Source organism: Scyliorhinus canicula, chromosome 8 (genome assembly GCF_902713615.1).
Source record: "Scyliorhinus canicula chromosome 8, sScyCan1.1, whole genome shotgun sequence".
Classification (NCBI taxonomy): Eukaryota; Metazoa; Chordata; class Chondrichthyes; order Carcharhiniformes; family Scyliorhinidae; genus Scyliorhinus; species Scyliorhinus canicula.
This window is the reverse complement of record NC_052153.1, coordinates 157,388,496-157,408,351: the sequence shown is the minus strand read 5'-3', so window position 1 is coordinate 157,408,351 and position 19,856 is coordinate 157,388,496. Positions and strand designations below refer to the sequence as shown.

Sequence of the window (19,856 nt, the reverse complement as noted above, 5' to 3'; positions counted from 1 at the left end):
TACAAAGAAAGACAGGAAAGAAATGGTAAAACACAGTTAAAATAAAATGGGATGAAACAAAGGGGTTGAAGTGGGATAGAGTTAATCATCCGAAGTTGTTGAATTCGATGTTGAAACGGGAAGGCTGTAGCGTGCCTAACCAGAAGATGAGGTTCCCACCAGAAGATGGTTTCCCACCTATTGTCGACAGAGCCCTCAACAGTGTGCGGTCCATCTCCCGCGCCACTACCCTCGCCCCCTCCCCTCCCTCCCAGAACAAGGATAGAGTCAACCTTGTTCTCACCTTTCACCCCACCAGCCTCCGTATGCAAAGCATAACTCTCCGCCATTTTTGCCAACTCCAGCGTGATGCCACCACCAAATACATCTTCCCTTCACTCCCTCTGGCAGCATTCCGCAGAGACCATTCCCTCCGAGATAATCTAGTCCATTCCTTCACCATACCCAGCACCTCTCTCCTCATCCATGGCACCTTCCCATGCAATTGCACAAGGTGTAACACCTGGCCCGTTACCTCTTCCATGCTTAACATCCCAAGCCTAAAACACTCATTCCAGGTTAAGCAGCATTTCACTTGCACCTCTTTCAATTTGGTCTATTGCATTGTTGCTCCCAATGTGGTCTCCACTATATTGGAGAGACCAAACGGAGACTGGGTGATCGCTTTGCTGAACACTTTTGGTCTGTGCGCATTCAGGATCCTGACCATCCCATTGCTTGCCATTTTAACACAAGATCCTGATCCCATGCCAACATGTCTGTCATTGGCCTGCTGCAATGTTCCAGTGAAGCTCAAACATCTCGGGCGAGATTCTCTGCAAAGGCGGAGAATCGTAAAGGCTGCTGTGGGACAGGCCGTGACCCACGGCAGCCTTCACGCCCACTTTCGGGGCCGATTCTCCCCCCCGGGCGGGGCTGGGAGCGCGGCCCTGTGCGTCACGGCCTTGACGACGGTCGTCAAGGCCATACGCCAAGCATCACGCCGGCTGACGCGGCCGATGACGTCAGCCGCGCATGCACAGGTTGGACAATGCCAACCCGCGCATGCGCAGTTGGCGTCTTTTCCCTCAGCCGCCCCGCAAGACATGGCGGCTTGATCTTGTGGGGCGGCGGAGGGAAAAGAGTGTGTCCGTTACTGACGCAAGACCCGCGATCGGTGGGTACTGATCGCGGGCCTATGCCCCCCTTGGCACGGCCGTGGTACTGCCGTGCCAATCGGGTCCCCATTTCACGACGGCAGCAAGCAGGTGTGTTTGCTGCCGTGTTGAAACGGGCGTGAAGGCCCGGCCGCTCGGTCTCGGAGAATAAAAAACGGCGAGCAGCAATTCGTGGCGTGGGGGGGGGGGGGGGGTAGAATAGCGGGTGGGTGTGAAAAATGTCGGGAGGCCCTCCCGCTATTCTCGCATCCGGCCTGGGGGCGGAGAATTGCGCCCCTCATCTTCCGGTTAGGCACACTACAGCCCTCCGGTCTCAACAACTTCAGATTAGTTCTACCCCACCCAGACCCCTTTGTGTTCATCCCATTTAATTTTAACTGTCTTTTACCATTTCTTTATTTCTTGTCTTTCTTTCTTTATATATATTCCACACACCCCCATCTTTTCCCCCCTTTATACCAGATGGACATTAAATGCTGGCCTAATCATCATGTAAATATTTTTTGCCTGAGTCAGAAGGTTTAGTGTGCAAACTAGTCCAAATTCAGACGTGAGCACAAATATCAAGTCTAATAATGCAGATACAGTGTTCAGGAAGCACGGAAGTGTATTTTTGGATGAACGTCAAAACATGGCTCCATTTGCCCACAGAGAAGGGTGGAAAAGACTGCACTATTTCAGAGAGTTGGTGCCTTGGCCATTAATTATCCCTCAATCTGACACATTGATCTATCTGGTGGGAGTTTGCTGTGTGCACAAACTGGTTGTCGCATTTCCTACATTACAGCAGTAAAAGTACTTCATTTTGAAGCGATATGAGACGTCCTATAATGGTGGAAGATGCGAGAAAACTCAAGCCTTTTTCCAACCCAAAACTCTGTTCGTACCTCGTTGAGGCCTGGTTGCTCATCACTGGCGATAGCGCCATTCAGTGGTGTGGAGGACCACCACCACCTCTAGCGTCACCGGTGACAGTGAGAACTCCCGAGCTCCAGCATCACCCAGTTGAAGGGAGGCCTTCGGGCAACTGCAGCGCCATTCAGAGGCGGGGAGGACACCGAACAGCTTCGGCACAACTCAGTGACGGGAGGACTCCGGGCGGCTCAGCGCCACCCAGCGGAGGGGAGGACTCCGGACGACTCAGTTGCACCCAGCGACGAGGAGGACACCGGGCGGCTCAGCTCCACCCAGCGGCGGGGAGGACTCCGGGCGGCTCAGCTCCACCCAGCGGCGGGGAGGACTCCGGGCGGCTCAGCTCCACCCAGCGGCGGGGAGGACTCCGGGCAGCTCAGTTGCACCCAGCGGCGGGGACGACTTCAAGCGGCTCAGCTCCACCCAGCGGCTGGGAGGACTCGGGGCTTATCCGTGACACGTGGTGACGTGCTGTCCCCATCACGCGCGGGACGTTTTGCGCAGTCTCCGCTCGGCTGGGGTTCACAATGTCGGCTGGATCGCCACAATCGACGGGGTGAGAGAGCGCGGCGGTGCGCGGCAGGCCGCACTGATCCCCGGCGCTTATTGAGAAAGAGACGGTGGCGGCCGGGGAAGGGAAGGAGGGAGATGATAGCGAGCCGTCAGATGGATGGCGGCCGGTGAGGCCGAGAGGGGGGGGAGAGGCCGCCGCCATGCGGCCGCTGACGCGAGTTGGTGCGTTTGTTTTTGAAAAGCTGCTGCGTCGATGGCGCCTTGGCGGCCCGAGCCGGACTGGGCCGGGGCGAACCGCTCGGAGCCGGGGCAGTTTGTAAAGTGCGGGGAGGCGAGAGTCGGTTAGTCCGTTCATCGCCCGTGTACAGGGAGCGGCGCCTTTTACACCGAGTTAGTGTCTCTCCTCCCTTTATGTTTGAAGAGACTCCGGGGCTGGTTGTGGACGTCCGCAGCCGGGAAGTGGCGGGGCTGAGCTTCCCTAACTTCTCACTTCATGGCCTCAGCCCGGGGGAGGGGGGAGAGATGTATTTAAAAAAACTTAACGATAATAAAACTCTGTTAGGTTTCATTCAGCGTCTCCTCGTATTCAGATATCTGATATTTTAGACTCAAATATGAGCAGCGTCCTGCCTGCCCTTCCTGATCAAAATGGTGAATCACTCGCAGTGGGTTTGGCTATTTTGGTCACACCTGTCGCTTGGAAATGAGAAGTCCTTCAGCTCAATTATCTCCCGAAGGATGTTGAAATAAAGATGATACTAAATAAAGATGATACTGTGTTTAAGGTGGCAATTCAACATTATTGGGTTTCTTGTGATCAATGGCCCCTCGAATTTTTTTTTTGAGTCCTCTGCTTGACTGACTGGGATAAGTTGCCCATGCTAAGAAAATAAATCCCTTTGGCAAAGCTTGCTTGGTCAATGATGCAAAGTTGTACTGAAATTTGATGATGCTTCTAAGACATCCATCCCTAAAACTTTTGTTTTTGAAATACTTGTGGCAAAATGTTTAATTTGTTTGCTGATTTCAAGTTTGCACACTCTCCCACAGTTCAAAAATGTGAAGGTTAGAGGGATAGGATGGGTAGAGGGTCCAGATAGGGTGCTCTTTCAGATTTGGTGCAGATTCGATGGGCCAATGACTGTTCCCACTAGGGTTCCATGGATTTGATGGCAGCTCTGGTTAGCACTGTTGCCTCATTGCCAGGTTCAATTCAGACCTTGGGTCACTTTGTGGAGATTGTACGCTCTCCCTGTGTCTGCGTGGGTTTTTTCCAGGTGGTCCGGTTTCCCCCCACAGTCAAAGATGTATGGGGTAGGTGGATTCGCCATGATAAATTGCCCCTTAGTGTCCAGGGATATGCACTTCAGGTTGCAGGGATAGGGCGGGGTGTGGCAGGTAGACATGGGTGGAATGCTTGTTTGAAGGGCTGGTGCTGACTCGAATGGCCTCCTGCACTAGTGATTTTATGATGCTTATAATATGAACTCAAGAAAAACGAATTTAAAAGTCATTGCAGTATATATGTGAAAACTACATTTGGCTGATTTTGGATTATAAAACACTACTGGTAATCCAATCTAGCAGTATTATGATTGATTTATAAACTTTCTTCCTAAGATAAATGCATTGGATTATGAGCTGGCATCCTAAAATACACACGTATTTGCATGGAACTTTAAAAATATTTTTCATCTCTGCTTTTCGGTAGCACAGTGGTTAGCACTACTATGGCTTCACACCGCCAGGGCCCCAGGTTCAGTTCCCGGCTTGGGTCACTGTGCGGAGTCTGCCCATTCTCCCTGTGTCTGCGTGGGTTTCCTCCGGGTGCTCTGGTTTCCTCCCACAAGTCACGAAAGATGTGTTAGATCATTGGGACATTCTGAATTCTCCCTCTGTGTATCCGAACAGGTGCCGGAATGTGGCGACTGGGGCTTTTCACAGTGACTTTATTGCAGTGTTAATGTAAGCCTACTTGTGACAATGAAGATTATTATTATTCCTCAACTCCATCTTATTGCACTGTTCGTCAATCCTCATTGACTATCCCCGACACTGATTTTTTGATTGTGTGAAATGTTTTGAGATTTTTGAAAGTTCTTTTGCAAAGTTACAGAGTAGGAGGCATTAGCAATGTGTTGAATACATGCTTTCCTTACTGAGGGATGTACAAGTGTGATCTAATTGGAACAGGTCATTGGATTTGTTTTAATGTCACGTGTATCGAGGTACAGTGAAAAGTATTTTTCTGCGTACAGTCCAGACAGATCATTCCATACATGAAAAACATAGTGCATACATAAATACACAATGTAAATACATAGACACGGGCATCGGGTGAAGCATACATGAGTGCAGTACTACTCAGAGAAGATGTTTGAAGAGATCAGATCAGTCCATAAAAGGATCATTCAGGAATCTGGTAACTGGGGAAGAAGGTGTTTTTGAATCTGTTAGTGCGAGTTCACAGACTTTTTTGTTTCTCTTCCCAATGGAAGAAGTTGAAAGAGTGAATACCCTGGGTGGGAGGGGTCTTTGATTATGCTGCCTGCTTTCCCAAGACAGTGGGAGGTGTAGACAGTCAATGGATGGGAGATGGGTTCGCGTGATGGCCTGGGCTGTGTTCACTACTCTCTCTAGTTTCTTATGGTCTTGGGCCGAGCACTTGCCATACAAAGCTGTGATGCAGCCAGATGGGATGCTTTCTATGGTGATAGGATGCTTTCTATCAATGAAGACATCCTTTTGGTCAGTCTTAAATATTTAAAAGGTTGCACTTTATAGGCTGTAATAATGTTAGGGTTGTGATTTGTCTAAACATCATTCAAGTTTTGCTCTTTCAGAGCTAATTGTGGTTTTAAAACTCGTGTCCAAAATTAGGAATTCTGATAAAAATGGCCTCTTTAAACAGTTTCTGCAATTATAAATTACTGTGTTAATAGTTTGAGGAAATAGAATAAACTCATCTGTTTAGCTGGTCTGAAAGCTATCTTAAGACTTTGCTAAAAATAGTTTATACCCACCAGCCTGATAGAAACTGATCCTGATGTTAGGAATGGTGCCTTGAATGTTGGGAATGGTGCCTTGAATGTTCTCCTGCAACTATGACCAGCAAGATTAGCTGTAATGACTCTATACTTAATTTCCAAAATGCTTTTCTTAATTTTGAGCATTATAATGGACTCGTTTTAAATTTATATGTGCATATATATGCTATAGCACGCTCTGCATATCTGTTGGCTTTACTGTTTCAGTTTGTCCGTAAGCTGTATTTTAAATGAATAGGTATGTTAGCATCTCCAGTTACTGGCTACAAGTAATTTGTATACCTGTATAATGGAAGTGTACGTGCAGATATCTGAAGCTAGGATTGAGTTCAGCTGTAAGCCCTCTCTCTTCCCCTATTCCTGCTCCCCAGTAGGTGAACTGATTTAACACCTTACAAGTTTCCGTTATTTGTATGAGGTACTGGAGGTTTAAACACCCACGGTGTAGTGAAGAAAATTGAGAGATTCGAATAAGAAGGCAGTTATTAGGATCCTGTGTGACCCTACACTGAGGGAGAATTCAGAATGTCCAAATTAACTAACAGCACATCTTTCGGGACTTGTGGGAGGAACTGAGCAACCGGAGGAAACCCGCGCAGACTCCACACACAGTGACCCAAGCCAGGAATCAACCCCGGGACCCTGGTGCTGTGAAGCAACAGTGCTAACCACTGTAGGACATAACTGTCCAAAACTTAGGACTAGATTGTCTGTTTGCTGCGAGCAAGCTGAAGCCAAGCGTCGACAGCAAAAGGAACACTTGGCAACCATGGCACCCCACCCACCTCCTCCAACCACTGTCTACCCATCTTATGAAAGAGACTAGGTCATGCATTGGACTGCTTAGTCACCTGAGAACTCATTTTTGGTGTGGGAGCAAGTTATCCTTGACTCCAAGGGGCTGCCTAAGAAGAAAAGGTGATTGTTAAGGTATAACTGTGTGGGTGTAGATTGGTTTTTGCAGTTGACAAACTTGTCATTGGTAAAGATTTGATTTATTGTCACATGTACCGAAGTGCAGTGAAAAGTATTTTTTTGTGGCCGAGGGAACGTACACAGTACGTACATTGTAGTACATTGACAAACTGATTGGTTACAGTGGGAAACAAGGGGCCAAACAAAGCAAATACATGAGCAAGGGCAGCTTAGGGCATCGTGAATAGTGTACTTACAAGGAATTGATCAGTCCCGAGGGGAAGTCGTTGAGGAGTCTTGTCGCTGTGGGGAAGAGGCTGCTCCTATGTCTGGATGTGTGGGTCTTCAGACTTCTGTACCTTCTGCCTGATGGAAGGGTCTGGAAGAAGGCAATGCCTGGGTGGGAGGGGGTCTCTGATAATGCTGTCTGCCTTCCTGAGGCAGTGGGAGGTGTGTACGGAATCAGTGTGGGGGTGGCAAGCTTGTGTGATGTGTTGGGCTGAGTTCACCACACTGCAGTTTCTTGCGATCTTGGACTGAGCAGTTGCCATACCAAGCTGTGATGCAGCCGGATAGGATGCTCTCTATGGCACATCTGTAGAAATTTGTGAGTGTCGATGCAGACATGCCGAATTTCTTTCGCTTCCGTAGGAAGTAGAGACATTGTTGGACTTTCTTGATTGTTGCATCAACGTGAGTGGACCAGGACAGACTGTTGGTGATGGTGACACCCAGGAACTTAAAGCGATCAACCATCTCCACTTTGGAGCCATTGATACAGATGAAGTGTGTGTCGTGCTGCACTTCCTGAAGTCGATGATCAGTTCCTTGATCTTTCCAACCAATGCCAGTGTAAACTAGCATGTTCAGTCAACAGTTTTTATACGTAGTGCTTAGAAATATGTTAATGATGTGTTACATATTTGATTTTCTTTATTTGGTATTAGTGTTTTTATTCTCTTAATCTTGCCAAAAACCTTTGCATCTCTTGTGTTGAAGGCAGTGACTCCTTGTGTGTTACAACTCAGTGCAATGGGAGCTGATGAAGCCCGGTACTCCTTGTCCACATTATCTTTATTCTTGTGATCATTGGGGGATATTGGCAGACTATTTGATTGCATAGGATAGTACATCAGAGACGGATCTTGTTCTTGCTGCCCTCCATATGTGCATTTGAGCAGCAATTATGGAAGGAAATTTTTGCAGTAATTGTGGTGTTTTGCCTTTTGCCTATCCTGAGGTAATTTGTAGCACCCATCACCTTGGCTGAAATTAGTTAAATTCGTGCAGGCAGGTAATCTTCTTTATTCAGTGATTGTCAAATGAAAATATGTGTAGTTGGATGCAGATCACTCCATGAATTTGGTTGGAATACTTTGCCAAGGGAGGGAAAAATATCATGAAATGTGTTGGAGAATAGGGGAAAAGGGAGGGCTTACAGCTGAACTCAATCATAGCCAAGGGAGGGAAAAATATGAAATGTGTTGAAGCTACAACTTATGGACAGGATCATCTCTTTTAGCATTAAATTAAGATAATGTTTTTCACAATATTAGCAAGCATCATGTTTTTGTTACTCTAGGCGCCGTAGTAAATGGGATTGTCCAGAATCAATTCCTGTATCGATGGCAGTGTCAATAGAGTCTCAAATGAATAGTTTTCCTGTCACAATGCCGCAAGTTGCAGTTCATGGTGGAGGTATTCCTGGTCCTCCATCAGTCGGACAATCTCCTCAGTCTTCATCAGAGGCATTAGATGCGGCTGCTGCTGCCGCAGCTAGGATTAATGCCATGTTGATGGCAAAAGGGAAACTGAAGTTACCACAGACTACAAGTAACAGAGTAAGTGGTGCATTATTTTTACATTTTATTGAGCATGAATACAGGTACTGCACTTTAGTCGTAGCTTCAGAATAGTGCAGATGTTTTAAGTACTCTACATAATTAGTTGGCAAAATATATACTTCTAATTTCTGTTCCAGATTTACATGGTTGCACGTATTTTTCTATCAATGGTTATATCTTTGTTTCAGTGTATCAATAAATCGTTAGTTAAGTTTTCTTGACAAGTGGGTGCAGGGAATTTGTGTGTATGGCAAAACTCTGTACAAAAATTAAAGTCTGTAAGTGATAATTAGTGTGCTTTTGCCCATTCTCTACCCCTCGGATTGCAGAGGATGCAAAACCTTGGATGAGTCAGAAGATTGTGGGTTCAAGTCTAAATGCATTTTATCTAGGCTGACACCAAGTGTTATCCAAGTTGTCGTCTTTCAGACGAGACATTAAACGTTTGTTCTTACTTGAATGTATAATTGTATGACACTGTAGAAAAGGGAATTCTCCTAGTCTTGTCCCAAAAAAACTTAGAAACTCTCCTTTTGAGCATTCTGAGAACTTGCTTGTGAATTTTCAAAAGAATCTTGGCAGCAGATAACCTTTCTTAATCTACTCTGATCTCTTGAAATAACCCCAGATGGTTTTTGTTTTGCATTTCTATTGAAATGCAGACTAACTTTGGCCCTTTCATACATTTAATGCAACATTTCACAATAATCTCTGGATTGAAGAACTGGAATTGAGGATTAAGTCGTAAAATACAATTTTAAAAATATTTCCAGCTGCATAAATCAGATTTTTTGTGTTGTCATTTAACCTGACTCTCAGGTTAACCTTGGGGACTGTCATGAAATTGAATATGGAAACATAGCCAATCTGTACCTCAATTGCATTTATCCAGCGTGGCTCTGTATCCTTTCATACAATCTCACTGTCGGGTAAGGGTATCATCCTGGTCAATTATTATGTCCCGAGAAGGGTAGGAAAGCTGTTGAAACTGTGGTCATGAAAAGCAAGAGCAACTATTTGATTTTTAAATCTATCAGCTTGACTTAAATCATGAATATTGAACATTGATTTCCAAAAACAAAATATGGTAGAAATGAATAAAGGGCATTCTGTAACTCTATCTCAAGACTTGGCCACTTTGCCTGTTTTTACTGCATATCTACATTTTCTGATGAATTAGGACAAACGTTTTCTTGCTAGAAGTCTGTAACTTGACTAAGCATGAATAAATTAATTCCTTTAGTTTATTAAAGAGGGTAATGTTTATCAAAAAACTCTTTTAAATAATCAGTTCCATTACTTGATAACTTTCCTTCCAGTCAAAGTCTTCAAAATCGATGTCCCATCTAAAGAACAAAGATGATATGGTGGTCGCTGAAATTGAAATTAACGATGTTCCTATTGTCTGTAGAAATCTACTTACAAGAGGACACACTCAAGATGAAGTAAGTAATTAGCAAGCATCTTAACAAATTAACCTTTTGGATATTTTATATCTAGTTTGTGAAAAAGTGGAGGTTAAGAAATAATTTGAAAGTAACTACAAATAAACCTAATGTGTTTATAGATTATATAAATACAACAAGTTGTAAATAAAAGTGTTTATAGATTGTGTAAATACAACAACAAGTTGTATTTATACAACATCTTTAATGTAGTAAAATGTTCCAAGGTGCTTCATAGCAGCATTGTGAAACAAAACACCAAGCCAGGTTAGAGATATTAGGATAATTGACTGGAAGCTTGGTCAAAGTGGTAGCTGTTGAGGAACACCTTAGAGGAGAAAAGAGGGGTGAAGAGATTTGAGGAAGGAATTCCAGATCTTAGGGACTTGGCATCTGAAGGCATAGCTGCCATTTGTTTGAACTCTGATATGCTTGGGACAACGTCCGTTTGAGAATAACACTGCCTGGATGTGAACATAAGGAGTCTTGTGTAACTAACTGCTTTTTTTAGAAGCGAATTTTCCAATTGGCTTCCTATATACTCCAGTCTCTGCATACCAAAGACATACCGAGCAGGTAGGTAGCTAAAATTACCAGGTTACTGGCCTGTCTGAAAGCCCCCAAGACCCTATTATGCTGAGCAGATAGTTAGAACACTCATCCAAACTGGGGTGGGAGGGGTCCCTTCATTGCATATGCATGCCTGTAATTTTACATACTGGTGACTGCGCAGGGATGTGCTTTTGCGATGGAATACCGCACACGAGGACCCCATAACAAAATAAGATTGTAGGGCTGCAGGAGATTACGGAGACAGGGAGGGACATGAGAATTTTCACATCTACGCATTACTTAACCTGGAACTTGATGCAAATTAGGAAACATGCAATAGAGCTTGCAGAGGATAGAAAGTAGGAGGCTGGCCAGGAGTGTGTTGCAAAAATCAAATCTAGAGGTAACATGGGTAAGAGTTGCAGCTGCAGATGAGCGGAGGCAGTCTCATGCTTGATGATTCAATTAATTATAAACCTTGTGTATATTTTTGAATAGTTGTGTGTTATCAGTTCCTGAGAAACAATTGGAACCATGCAACAAAGAAGGAGGACATTCAATCCATTTTGCCTACCCTGCCTCTTTGAAAGAGCTATCCATATATTTTTCTTTCCATATATATTATATATGAAAGTCCGTCTTTTTTCTGTAGAGTGCGGCTGATTTGTTTGTGCATGGACCCCTTCTTCCTCATCACTTTGAAAACACCTCCACGTAATTGAAGTCTTGCTCCTGGTATAAATCTAGTAAATCTCTGAACCTTCCTCCCCAAGATCTTGCCTCCCTTGGTAATATTTCAAATACTTTTGTCAGTAACCTTCAGTTTACTTGTGCTCAATATGGTACCTATTGTTATTTCATTGGTCAGTTGTATTGAATAGTAATATAGGATCACATAGAATATATGAGAGAGAGGCCATTCAGCCCAACCAGTCCATGCTGGTGTTTATGCGTCACCAAGCCGCCTCCCATCTTTCCTCATCTAAATCTATAATTGAAACCCTCTATTCCCTTCTCCCACATATGTTTATCTAGTTTTCCTTTAAATATGTCTGCACTATTTGTTTCAACCACTCCCTGTGGAAGTGAGTTCCACATTCTCACCATTCTTTGGGTAAATAAATTTCTCGGTAATTATCTTGTATTGGTAACTTCCTTACTGGAGGAAACCTTCTCTTTTCATTCTATCCAAACCTTTCAGAATTTTAAACATCTTTTATCAGATCACCCCTCAGCCATTTTTCAAGAAAGAGGACCTCCAACCTGTTAATCCTTTCCTGATATGTACTGTACATTTTTGGTGTCCTCCTTACGGATCTTCTCTGCACCGTTCCACTGACTCTATATCCTTTTTATAATATGGTGACCAGAACGGTGTACAGTACTGTAAGTGTAGTCTAACCAAGGTTCAATACATGTTTAGTATAACTTGCCTGCTTTCCAATTCTATCCCTCTAAATCACCTTGCTAGCCTGCAACACAATTGTTAGTGATTGGTGTATTCCAAGCTTCCTTTGATCCTCTACCTCACTGAGACTTTCACTTTCCAAGTAATGTGTGACTTCACTATTCATCCCATCAGTATACTACCTCACATATATTGTGTTAACTTCATACTACCTCACATATAAACCTCATTTGCTAATTATTTGTTCACTGCACGTTTATTAATGTATTTCTGTAATTTGTTGCAGTTCTCCTCCAATTGGAATCAAAAACACATTTTCTAAATTTGCAACTGGTGTTCACTAACCTCCCCAATTGGAATCAAAAACAATTTCTAAATTTGCAGATGACATTCAAGGTCTAAATTGTGAACAGCAGAAATTCCTGCATTGATCCTTGTGGAATATCACTTTCCACCTTATGCCATTCTGAATAAGTACTTGTGTTCTCGTGTACTGATTATGTTTATTACTGTCTGATATATACAAAGCACTTCATTTTCTTTTTCAGATAAACAAAATCAGCGGTGCTGCTGTTTCCACCAGAGGGCGTTATATGAATGCAGATATGAAGCAAATGGCAGCACAAGGGTAAAGATTGTTTGCATTTGGCAATTTATTCCTGGTACTCCAGGACAAATCATATTTTCCATGTTAGGCTGAGCAGCGTGCTTTAATTAAAAGCGGTTATGTATAGCAGTTGTTCTATGTGTATGCTAAAGCAAAAAGAATACTCTTGTTTGTTGGGTTATAAAATTTGTTTTCTTGCAGGAAGTTGGAAGCACTCCTTTTATTTAATTTGTCTCCCATTTATCTCCTATTTTATGTGAAGATTAGTGGTTAAATATTACAGGAATGTCCACAGGTGAAAAGGCCTGCTAAATTATTCACATTATTTTAAAAAATTACTCTTGTGCTAAGATTCTGAAATGGCTGGAGACTGGAGTCATTTTTGAGGAAGATGCCCTTCATTATTACACAGTTTAAAATAATCCGTGCTGAAAATGTTTTAATCGGCCATTCAGCACCTGAAAGTAAAAGACGTCTCTCAGATGCTGATCAATTTTCTATCTAGTTCCTGATTTTGTTTTTTCTTTCATGGGATGCAGATTTTGCTGGCAAGGTTAGCTTTTGTTATGCATCCCCAATTGCCTTTGAGGATGTGATGCTGAGCTGCTTTCTTGAACCACTGCAGTCCTTGTGATGTAGGTATTCTCAGAGAGCTGATAAGAACGGATTCCCAGTGTGATGATGGGCTTCGATAGAGTTCCAAGTCAAAGTGGTGTGTGACTTGGAGGGGAACTTGCAGGTGGTGGTGTTCCCATGCATCTACTGCCCTTGTCCTTTGAGGAGGTAAACGTAGCGGGTTTGGAAGGTGCTTTGAAGGAAAAGTAGTGGGGACATGGAATGCACTGCCTGTGGAAGTAGTTGAGTCGGAAACGTTAGGGAACTTCAAGCGGCTATTGGATAGGTACATGGATTAGGGTAGAATAATGGAGTGTAGATTAATTTGTTCTTGAGGGCAGCACGGTAGCATTGTGGATAGCACAATTGCTTCACAGCTCCAGGGTCCCAGGTTCGATTTCGGCTTCGGTCACTGTCTGTGTGGAGTCTGCACATCCTCCCCGTGTATGCGTGGGTTTCCTCCGGGTACTCCTGTTTCCTCCCACAGTCCAAAGATGTGCAGGCTGGGTGGATTGGCCATGATAAATTGCCCTTAGTGTCCAAAATTCTATGATCTATGATTAACCTAGAACAAAAGTTCGGCACAACATCGTGGGCCGAAGGGCCTGTTCTGTGCTGTATTTCTCTATCTATCTACTGTGCATCTTGTATATGGGTGCATACCTATTTTGCGAAGCTGAAAAAATGGAATTAAATCGTTTCTCTTGTTTTTCTTTCAATTATTTTGTCTAAATTCGAATATTTACTAATGTATATCTGGGGCATGTGAAAAATGCCCATCATTTTTATCATCCCAATCTATCTCAGAAGATTTAGTTAGAAGACTTCAATTATTCAAATCATGCTGTAGTAACCTTTACCATTATCAACCTTCATATTTTACTACCTTGGACAAAATGCATTCTCTCCTCCCCCCCCCCCCCCCACAAAACTACCTGGAAGGCCCCAAAATAGAAGCAGCAGAAATACATATGATTTTTTACGGGAATGTAGGCAGAGCTACTTAATATTTTCTTGATGGAAAAATCATCTCAAATCTTGGCTAAAGAAGATTTTTATAGACTGCTCATTTTCTCTACTCATTGCTCGTGTGCCTTTTTTTTGTTGAAAACTCATGCCAAAGTTTAGCGTTTGTCCTGAGTGCTAGACAAAATTCTTTGGCACCATCATCTCTCTTTTTACAATATTTAGGTTCTGAACCACTAAGTGACAAATAATTCTGTAATTTCTTAATGAGAGACTTTATTTTCATAAATTCAGATGAAAAATTCCTCCATTTGAACTCATTTGACCTCTTCCTTCTGAAAAACTACAATCATCACAATGCTACCTCTGGGTTCTGAATGAGTCCAGTATCCACCCTACGTCTGATTCATTTGGCTTGTGATTACTGTCTGTACAGACAGGATAGACCATGGAAGTTCTAAATTTACTCTGAATAATCTAAATGATACGTTTGCAAATGTTAATCCCAGTTGGCGTTACTGTTGTGTATCTACTACATTATCTTTTTGAGTAGAGCATCATATCTGGTAGGTTGATACTTAACTATCCACTGACTGAGGAGAACTCTTATTCCTTTGTGCGGTGTAAGTGAATAATATAGAATGTACATAAATAGGCACGGTAGCACAGTGTAGCACTGTTACTTCACAGCTCCAGGGTCCCAGGTTTGATTCTCAGCTCGTGTCACTGTCTGTGTGGAGTCTGCACATTCTGGGTCTGCGTGGGTTTCCTACGGGTGCTCCGGTTTCCTCCCACAAGTCCCGAAAGACGTGCTGTTATTTGAATTGGACATTCTGAATTCTCCCTCTGTGTACCCGAACAGGCACCGAATGTGACGACCAGGGGCTTTTCACAGTAACTTCATTGCAGTGTTATGTAAGCCTACTTGTGACAATAAAGATTATTGATTGAAGTAATCACTGTAAAAGAGGGGTGTTTCATTATGGTTATCAGTGATATATTTAATAAAATACATAATAGACATATTAAACCAAGAGCCAGAGCTCTTGTTTAAACTAGAAGGCTATGTTTACTAGAACGTCTTAAAAAGAAGAATGCTGCAACAGAATATGTTTTCTGAGATGCCATCCGTGTATACAATAAAAAGCCTTCAATACAGCTGACCATGCTCAGAGTTGCTTTTAAAATATCAGCTGTGGATCAGTGGCAGTACAGTAGTACTCGTTTGAGTTCCCACCCAGGAACTTGAGCCCAAATCTACTTTGATAGTTGGTGTCATTCATTATACCTTGAACTGAAAACCCATCTGCCACCCCAGATACTATTGCTTTGAAGCAATGAAGTTCTCCCTGATGCTCTGGCCAATATTTATCCCTCAATCAACACCATTAAAGCAATATTATCTGATCATCTTGTTTATAGGATATTGCTGTATGCAAATTGGCTGTCATGCTTCCTACAATACAATGGTGACTAGCCTTCAAAAGTTCTTCATTGGCTGTAAAGCACTTTTTGATGTCTCGATGTTGTGAACAGAACTATATAAATCAAGTCCTTTTTCTAAACTAGTTTTATTTAGATGCACATTAGGTGGAATTTAATCATTGGGGCCTGGACCCCAACTGTTAACATTATATATTAATGATTTGGACGAGGAAGGATGGCATGGTGGTGCAGTGGTTAGCAGTGCTGGCACGTGACGTCGAGGACCCGGTTTCAATCCCGGCCCCAGATCACTGCCCATGTGGAGTTTGCACATATTCTCCTGTCTGTGCGGATCTCACCCCCATAACCCAAAGATGTGCAGCGTAGCTTGTTTGGCAATGCTAAATTGCCCCTTAATTGGAAAAAATTGATTTGGATGAGGGAACTAAATGAATTATCTCCAAATTTGCAGATGATACAAAGTTAAGTGGGAGAGTAAGCTGTGAGGAGGATTCAAAGATGCTTCAGCGGGATTTGGACAGGCTGAGTGAGTGGGCATATGCATGGCACGTGCAGTGTAACGTGGAAAAATATGAGATTATCCACTTCGGTAGCAAAAATAGGAAGACAGATTATTATTGATGTAAATTAAGAGAGGTGGATACTCAGCGAGACCTTGGTGTCCTTGTGCATCATTTGCTGAAAGTAAGCGTGCAGTAAAGAAAGCAAATGGTATGTTGGCCTTGTTTTACTGCAATTGAGGCCACACCTGGAGTATTGTGTGCAGTTTTGGTGTCCTTATCTGATGAAGGGTGTTGTTGCTATGGAGGGAGTGCAGCGAAGGTTAAAGAACAAAGACACCAGGCTGATTCCTGGGATTTCAGGACTGTCATATGAGGAGAGACTAAATCGGTTAGGATTATATTCATTGGGGTTTAGAAGAGTGAGATGGGATTTAATAGGACTAGACCTGGTAGATTCAGAAAGAATGTTCTCGATGGTGGGGAAGTCGGGAACTAGGGGTCATAGTTTGAGGATAAGGCGTAAACCTTATAGGGACAAACTTTTTAGGACTGAGGTGAGAAATTTCCACCGAGAGAGTGGTGAATCTGGAATTCACTTCCACAAAAAGTAGTTGAGGCTAAAACGTGTAATTTCAAGAAATAATTAGATATAGCTCTGGGGCTGAAGGGATATGGGGGAAGGTGGGATTGGGTCTTGAACGCGATGATCAGCCATGATCAGAATGAAAGATGGAGCAGGCTCAAAGGGCCGAATGGCCTCCTGCTTATATTTTTTATATGTTGCTATGTATTGTTCGTTCAGGATATTTTTATCACTAATATCCTTTAATCAGCATTATCTGTAATGCTGTTTGTGAAACTTTGCTCTGTGCAAATTGGCTACGTTACAATAACTACACTTGAAAAATACTTAATTGGCTGTAAAGCAATTTGTGACCGTCTGGTGTTGCAATCAGCGCCATATAAATCCAATCTTTTATTTACAAAACAATTTTCATTGCATAAGTCATTGGTTGCTAGTAGGTAATTGATTGATTAATACAGGTGCCTAGATGTACAATTTGTGCATTTTGTTTTAAAGCTTAAAGTCTGTTTTATTTTTGGTGCCAATGTAATGCATTAGTAACATTGAAGTTAAAGCGCTTTAAGTCAATAATTATTCTTTCTTTAGGGATCGACCCCTCTACCTTTGCATACAGGCACAGACGCAGAAGAGTGTGGACAGTAAGACTCATGAAATTGCTATGTGTCTAATTTTTACTGATTAAACTTCAGTCATTTTTGTGTTAACTAGGTGTTAGTTACAGTCTATAAACTAGTAATAATTAGAGCTACAGAACTTGGATGCTTGTGACAAATAATAGACTATCTTTTGTTTATGATAAACAGGTTTGTCTCTGCTGACCTCGATAAATGTATATTCTAAGTTTTTTTTGTATCTGCTTATTTTTCCCTCAATTATCTCTCGACTTGTGAAGGTGTCAATTGGGGTATGGTTCCATGGGATCAGTCAGTCCATGTATCTTGCCAAAATGGTCATTGTTTATATATGATCCTGAGTGCAAGTGTCAATGGGCTATTTGTATGAGGTTGTCAAGGTTAGGCCTCCTGCATGCTCTGAAGCAGCATCCACCACCCCATCCTCCTCATAGAAGTCTGCTATAGAAGGACTGTAATACCTCACCTTAGTTCTATTTCATTTGAATTAAGGTTTGGACTAATATGGTATTTAAATAAGCACTTTCACACACACTTTCATACACAAAATTAATGAGACATTAAAGTTTGGGGAAGAACGGTAGATATTATTTATGTATTTTATGATGTGAACTTGCCCATTTGGGTGTTTTCCAGATGTTAGAGGATGTCACATAGTGTAGATATTCATTTTGGTCAGGAAACTGCTGGTTTTGAAAAGAATGTGTAAATTGTTTATATTGTAATTCATACAAAAATGCCAATGTTATAAATTTGTTGCAGGAGTTGCACCTTCGTGCAGGTTTTAGAAACATAGAAAATAGGTGCAGGCCATTCGGCCCTTCGAGCCTGCACCACCATTCAATATGATCATGGCTGATCGCGCAAGTTCAGTATCCCACTCCCGTTTTCTCTCCATACCCCTTTATCCCTTTAGCTCTGCTGTGTTCAGCTTCCTCTTCAATATATCCAACAAACTGGCCTCAGTAGCTTTCTGCGGTCGAGAATTCCACAAGTTCACAACTCTGAGAAGAAGTTCTTCCTCATCTCCGTCCTGAATGGCTTATCCCTTATTCGTAGGCTGTGACCCCTAGTTCTCGACATCCCCAACATAGACATAGAGCATACAGTGCAGAAGGAGGCCATTCGGCCCATCGAATCTGCATCGACCCATTTACGCCCTCACTTCCACCTTATCCCCGTTACCCAATAACCCCTCCTAACCATTTTGGACACTAAGGGCAATTTAGCTTGGCCAATCCACCTAACCTGCACGTCTTTGGACTGTGGGAGGAAACTGGAGCACCCGGAGGAAACCCATGCAGACACTGGGAGAACGTGCAGACTCCGCACAGATAGTGACCCAGTGGGGAATCAACCCTGGGACCCTGGCGCTGTGAAGCCACAGTGCTATCCACTTGTGCTACCGTGCTGTTCCCAACATCGGGAACATTCTTCCTGCATATAGTCTGTCCGGTCCCATCAGGATTTTGTATGTTTCTACGAGATTATCATTCTTTTAAATTCCAGTGAGTACAAGCCCAATCGATCCAGTCTTTCTTCATATGTCAGTACTGCCATCCTGGGAATTAGTCTGGTGAACCTTGGATGGACACCCTCAATAGCAAGAATGTAGGAGACCAAAACTGCACACAATACTCAATGTCTAGCTTCACCAAGGCCATGTATAACTGCAGCAAGACATCCTTACTCCTATACTCAAATCCTCTTGCTATAAAGGCTAGTATGCCATTAGCTTTCCTCACCGCCTGCTGAACCTGCATGTCAACTTTCAGTGACTGTTCTACCATGACACACAGATTTTGTTGCATTTCCCCTTTTCCTAAACTGCCACCATGCAGATAATCTGCCTCATGTTTGTGCCACCATTATATTGTACTGGCAAATATTTGCCCAGTCAGCCAGCCTGTCCAAGTCACCTTGCAGCTTCTTTGCATCCTCCTTACAGCGCACACTGCCACGTAGTTTAGTGTCGTCTGCAAATTTGGAGCTACTCCTTGCAATTCCTTTGTCCAAATCATTAATGTATATTGTAAACAGCTGGGCTCCCAACACTGACCCCGCAGTACCCCACTTGTCACTGCTTAGCACTCCGAAAAGGATCTGTTTATTCCCACTATCTGCTTCCTGTCTGCCAATCAGTTCTCTATCCCCGTCAATACATTATCCCCAGTACATGAGCTTTAATTTTGCCCACTAATCTCTTGTGTAGGACCTTGTCAAAAGCCTTTTGAAAATCCAGATACATAGTGTCCACTGGTTCACCCATGTCAACTCTACTTGTCACGTCCTCAAAAAATTTGTCAAGCATGATTTCCCGTTAGTGCATCCATGCTGACCTGTCGTCGCTTTCCAAATGCTCAGTTATTTAATCCTTAATTGACTCCAGTATTTTCCCATCATCGATGTCAGGCTAACCGGTCCATAATTCCCTGTTTTCTCCCTTTTTTAAAAAGTGGGGTTGCATTAGCTACCCTCCAATTCACTGGAACCCTTTCAGAATCTATAGAATGCTGGAAAATGATCACCAATGTGTCCACTATTTTTAGGCCACTTACACACTCTGGGATGCAGAGGTTCAGGTCCTGGGGACTTATCGGGTTCTAATCCCATCAATTTCCCCAATACAATTTCCTGACCAATAAGGAGTTCCTTAAGTTCCTCCTTCATGCTTGACCCTCTGTTCTCTACTATTTCCAGAAGGTTAT

The 19,856-nt window shown here is 43.0% G+C and overlaps 1 protein-coding gene across 1 annotated transcript in view; it reads left to right on the top strand.

Annotated features, from left to right (window-relative positions):
• Positions 1–2,490: 2,490 nt before the first annotated feature.
• LOC119970622 (KH homology domain-containing protein 4-like) overlaps positions 2,491–19,856 on the top strand; it is a 56,243-nt gene continuing 38,877 nt past the window's right edge. Inside the window, 5 exon segments of the mRNA XM_038805540.1 lie at positions 2,491–2,625; positions 8,127–8,385; positions 9,708–9,833; positions 12,342–12,421; positions 17,102–17,154. Of these exon segments, the coding sequence (XP_038661468.1) occupies positions 2,597–2,625; positions 8,127–8,385; positions 9,708–9,833; positions 12,342–12,421; positions 17,102–17,154 (547 nt within the window). The 5' untranslated portion in view covers positions 2,491–2,596.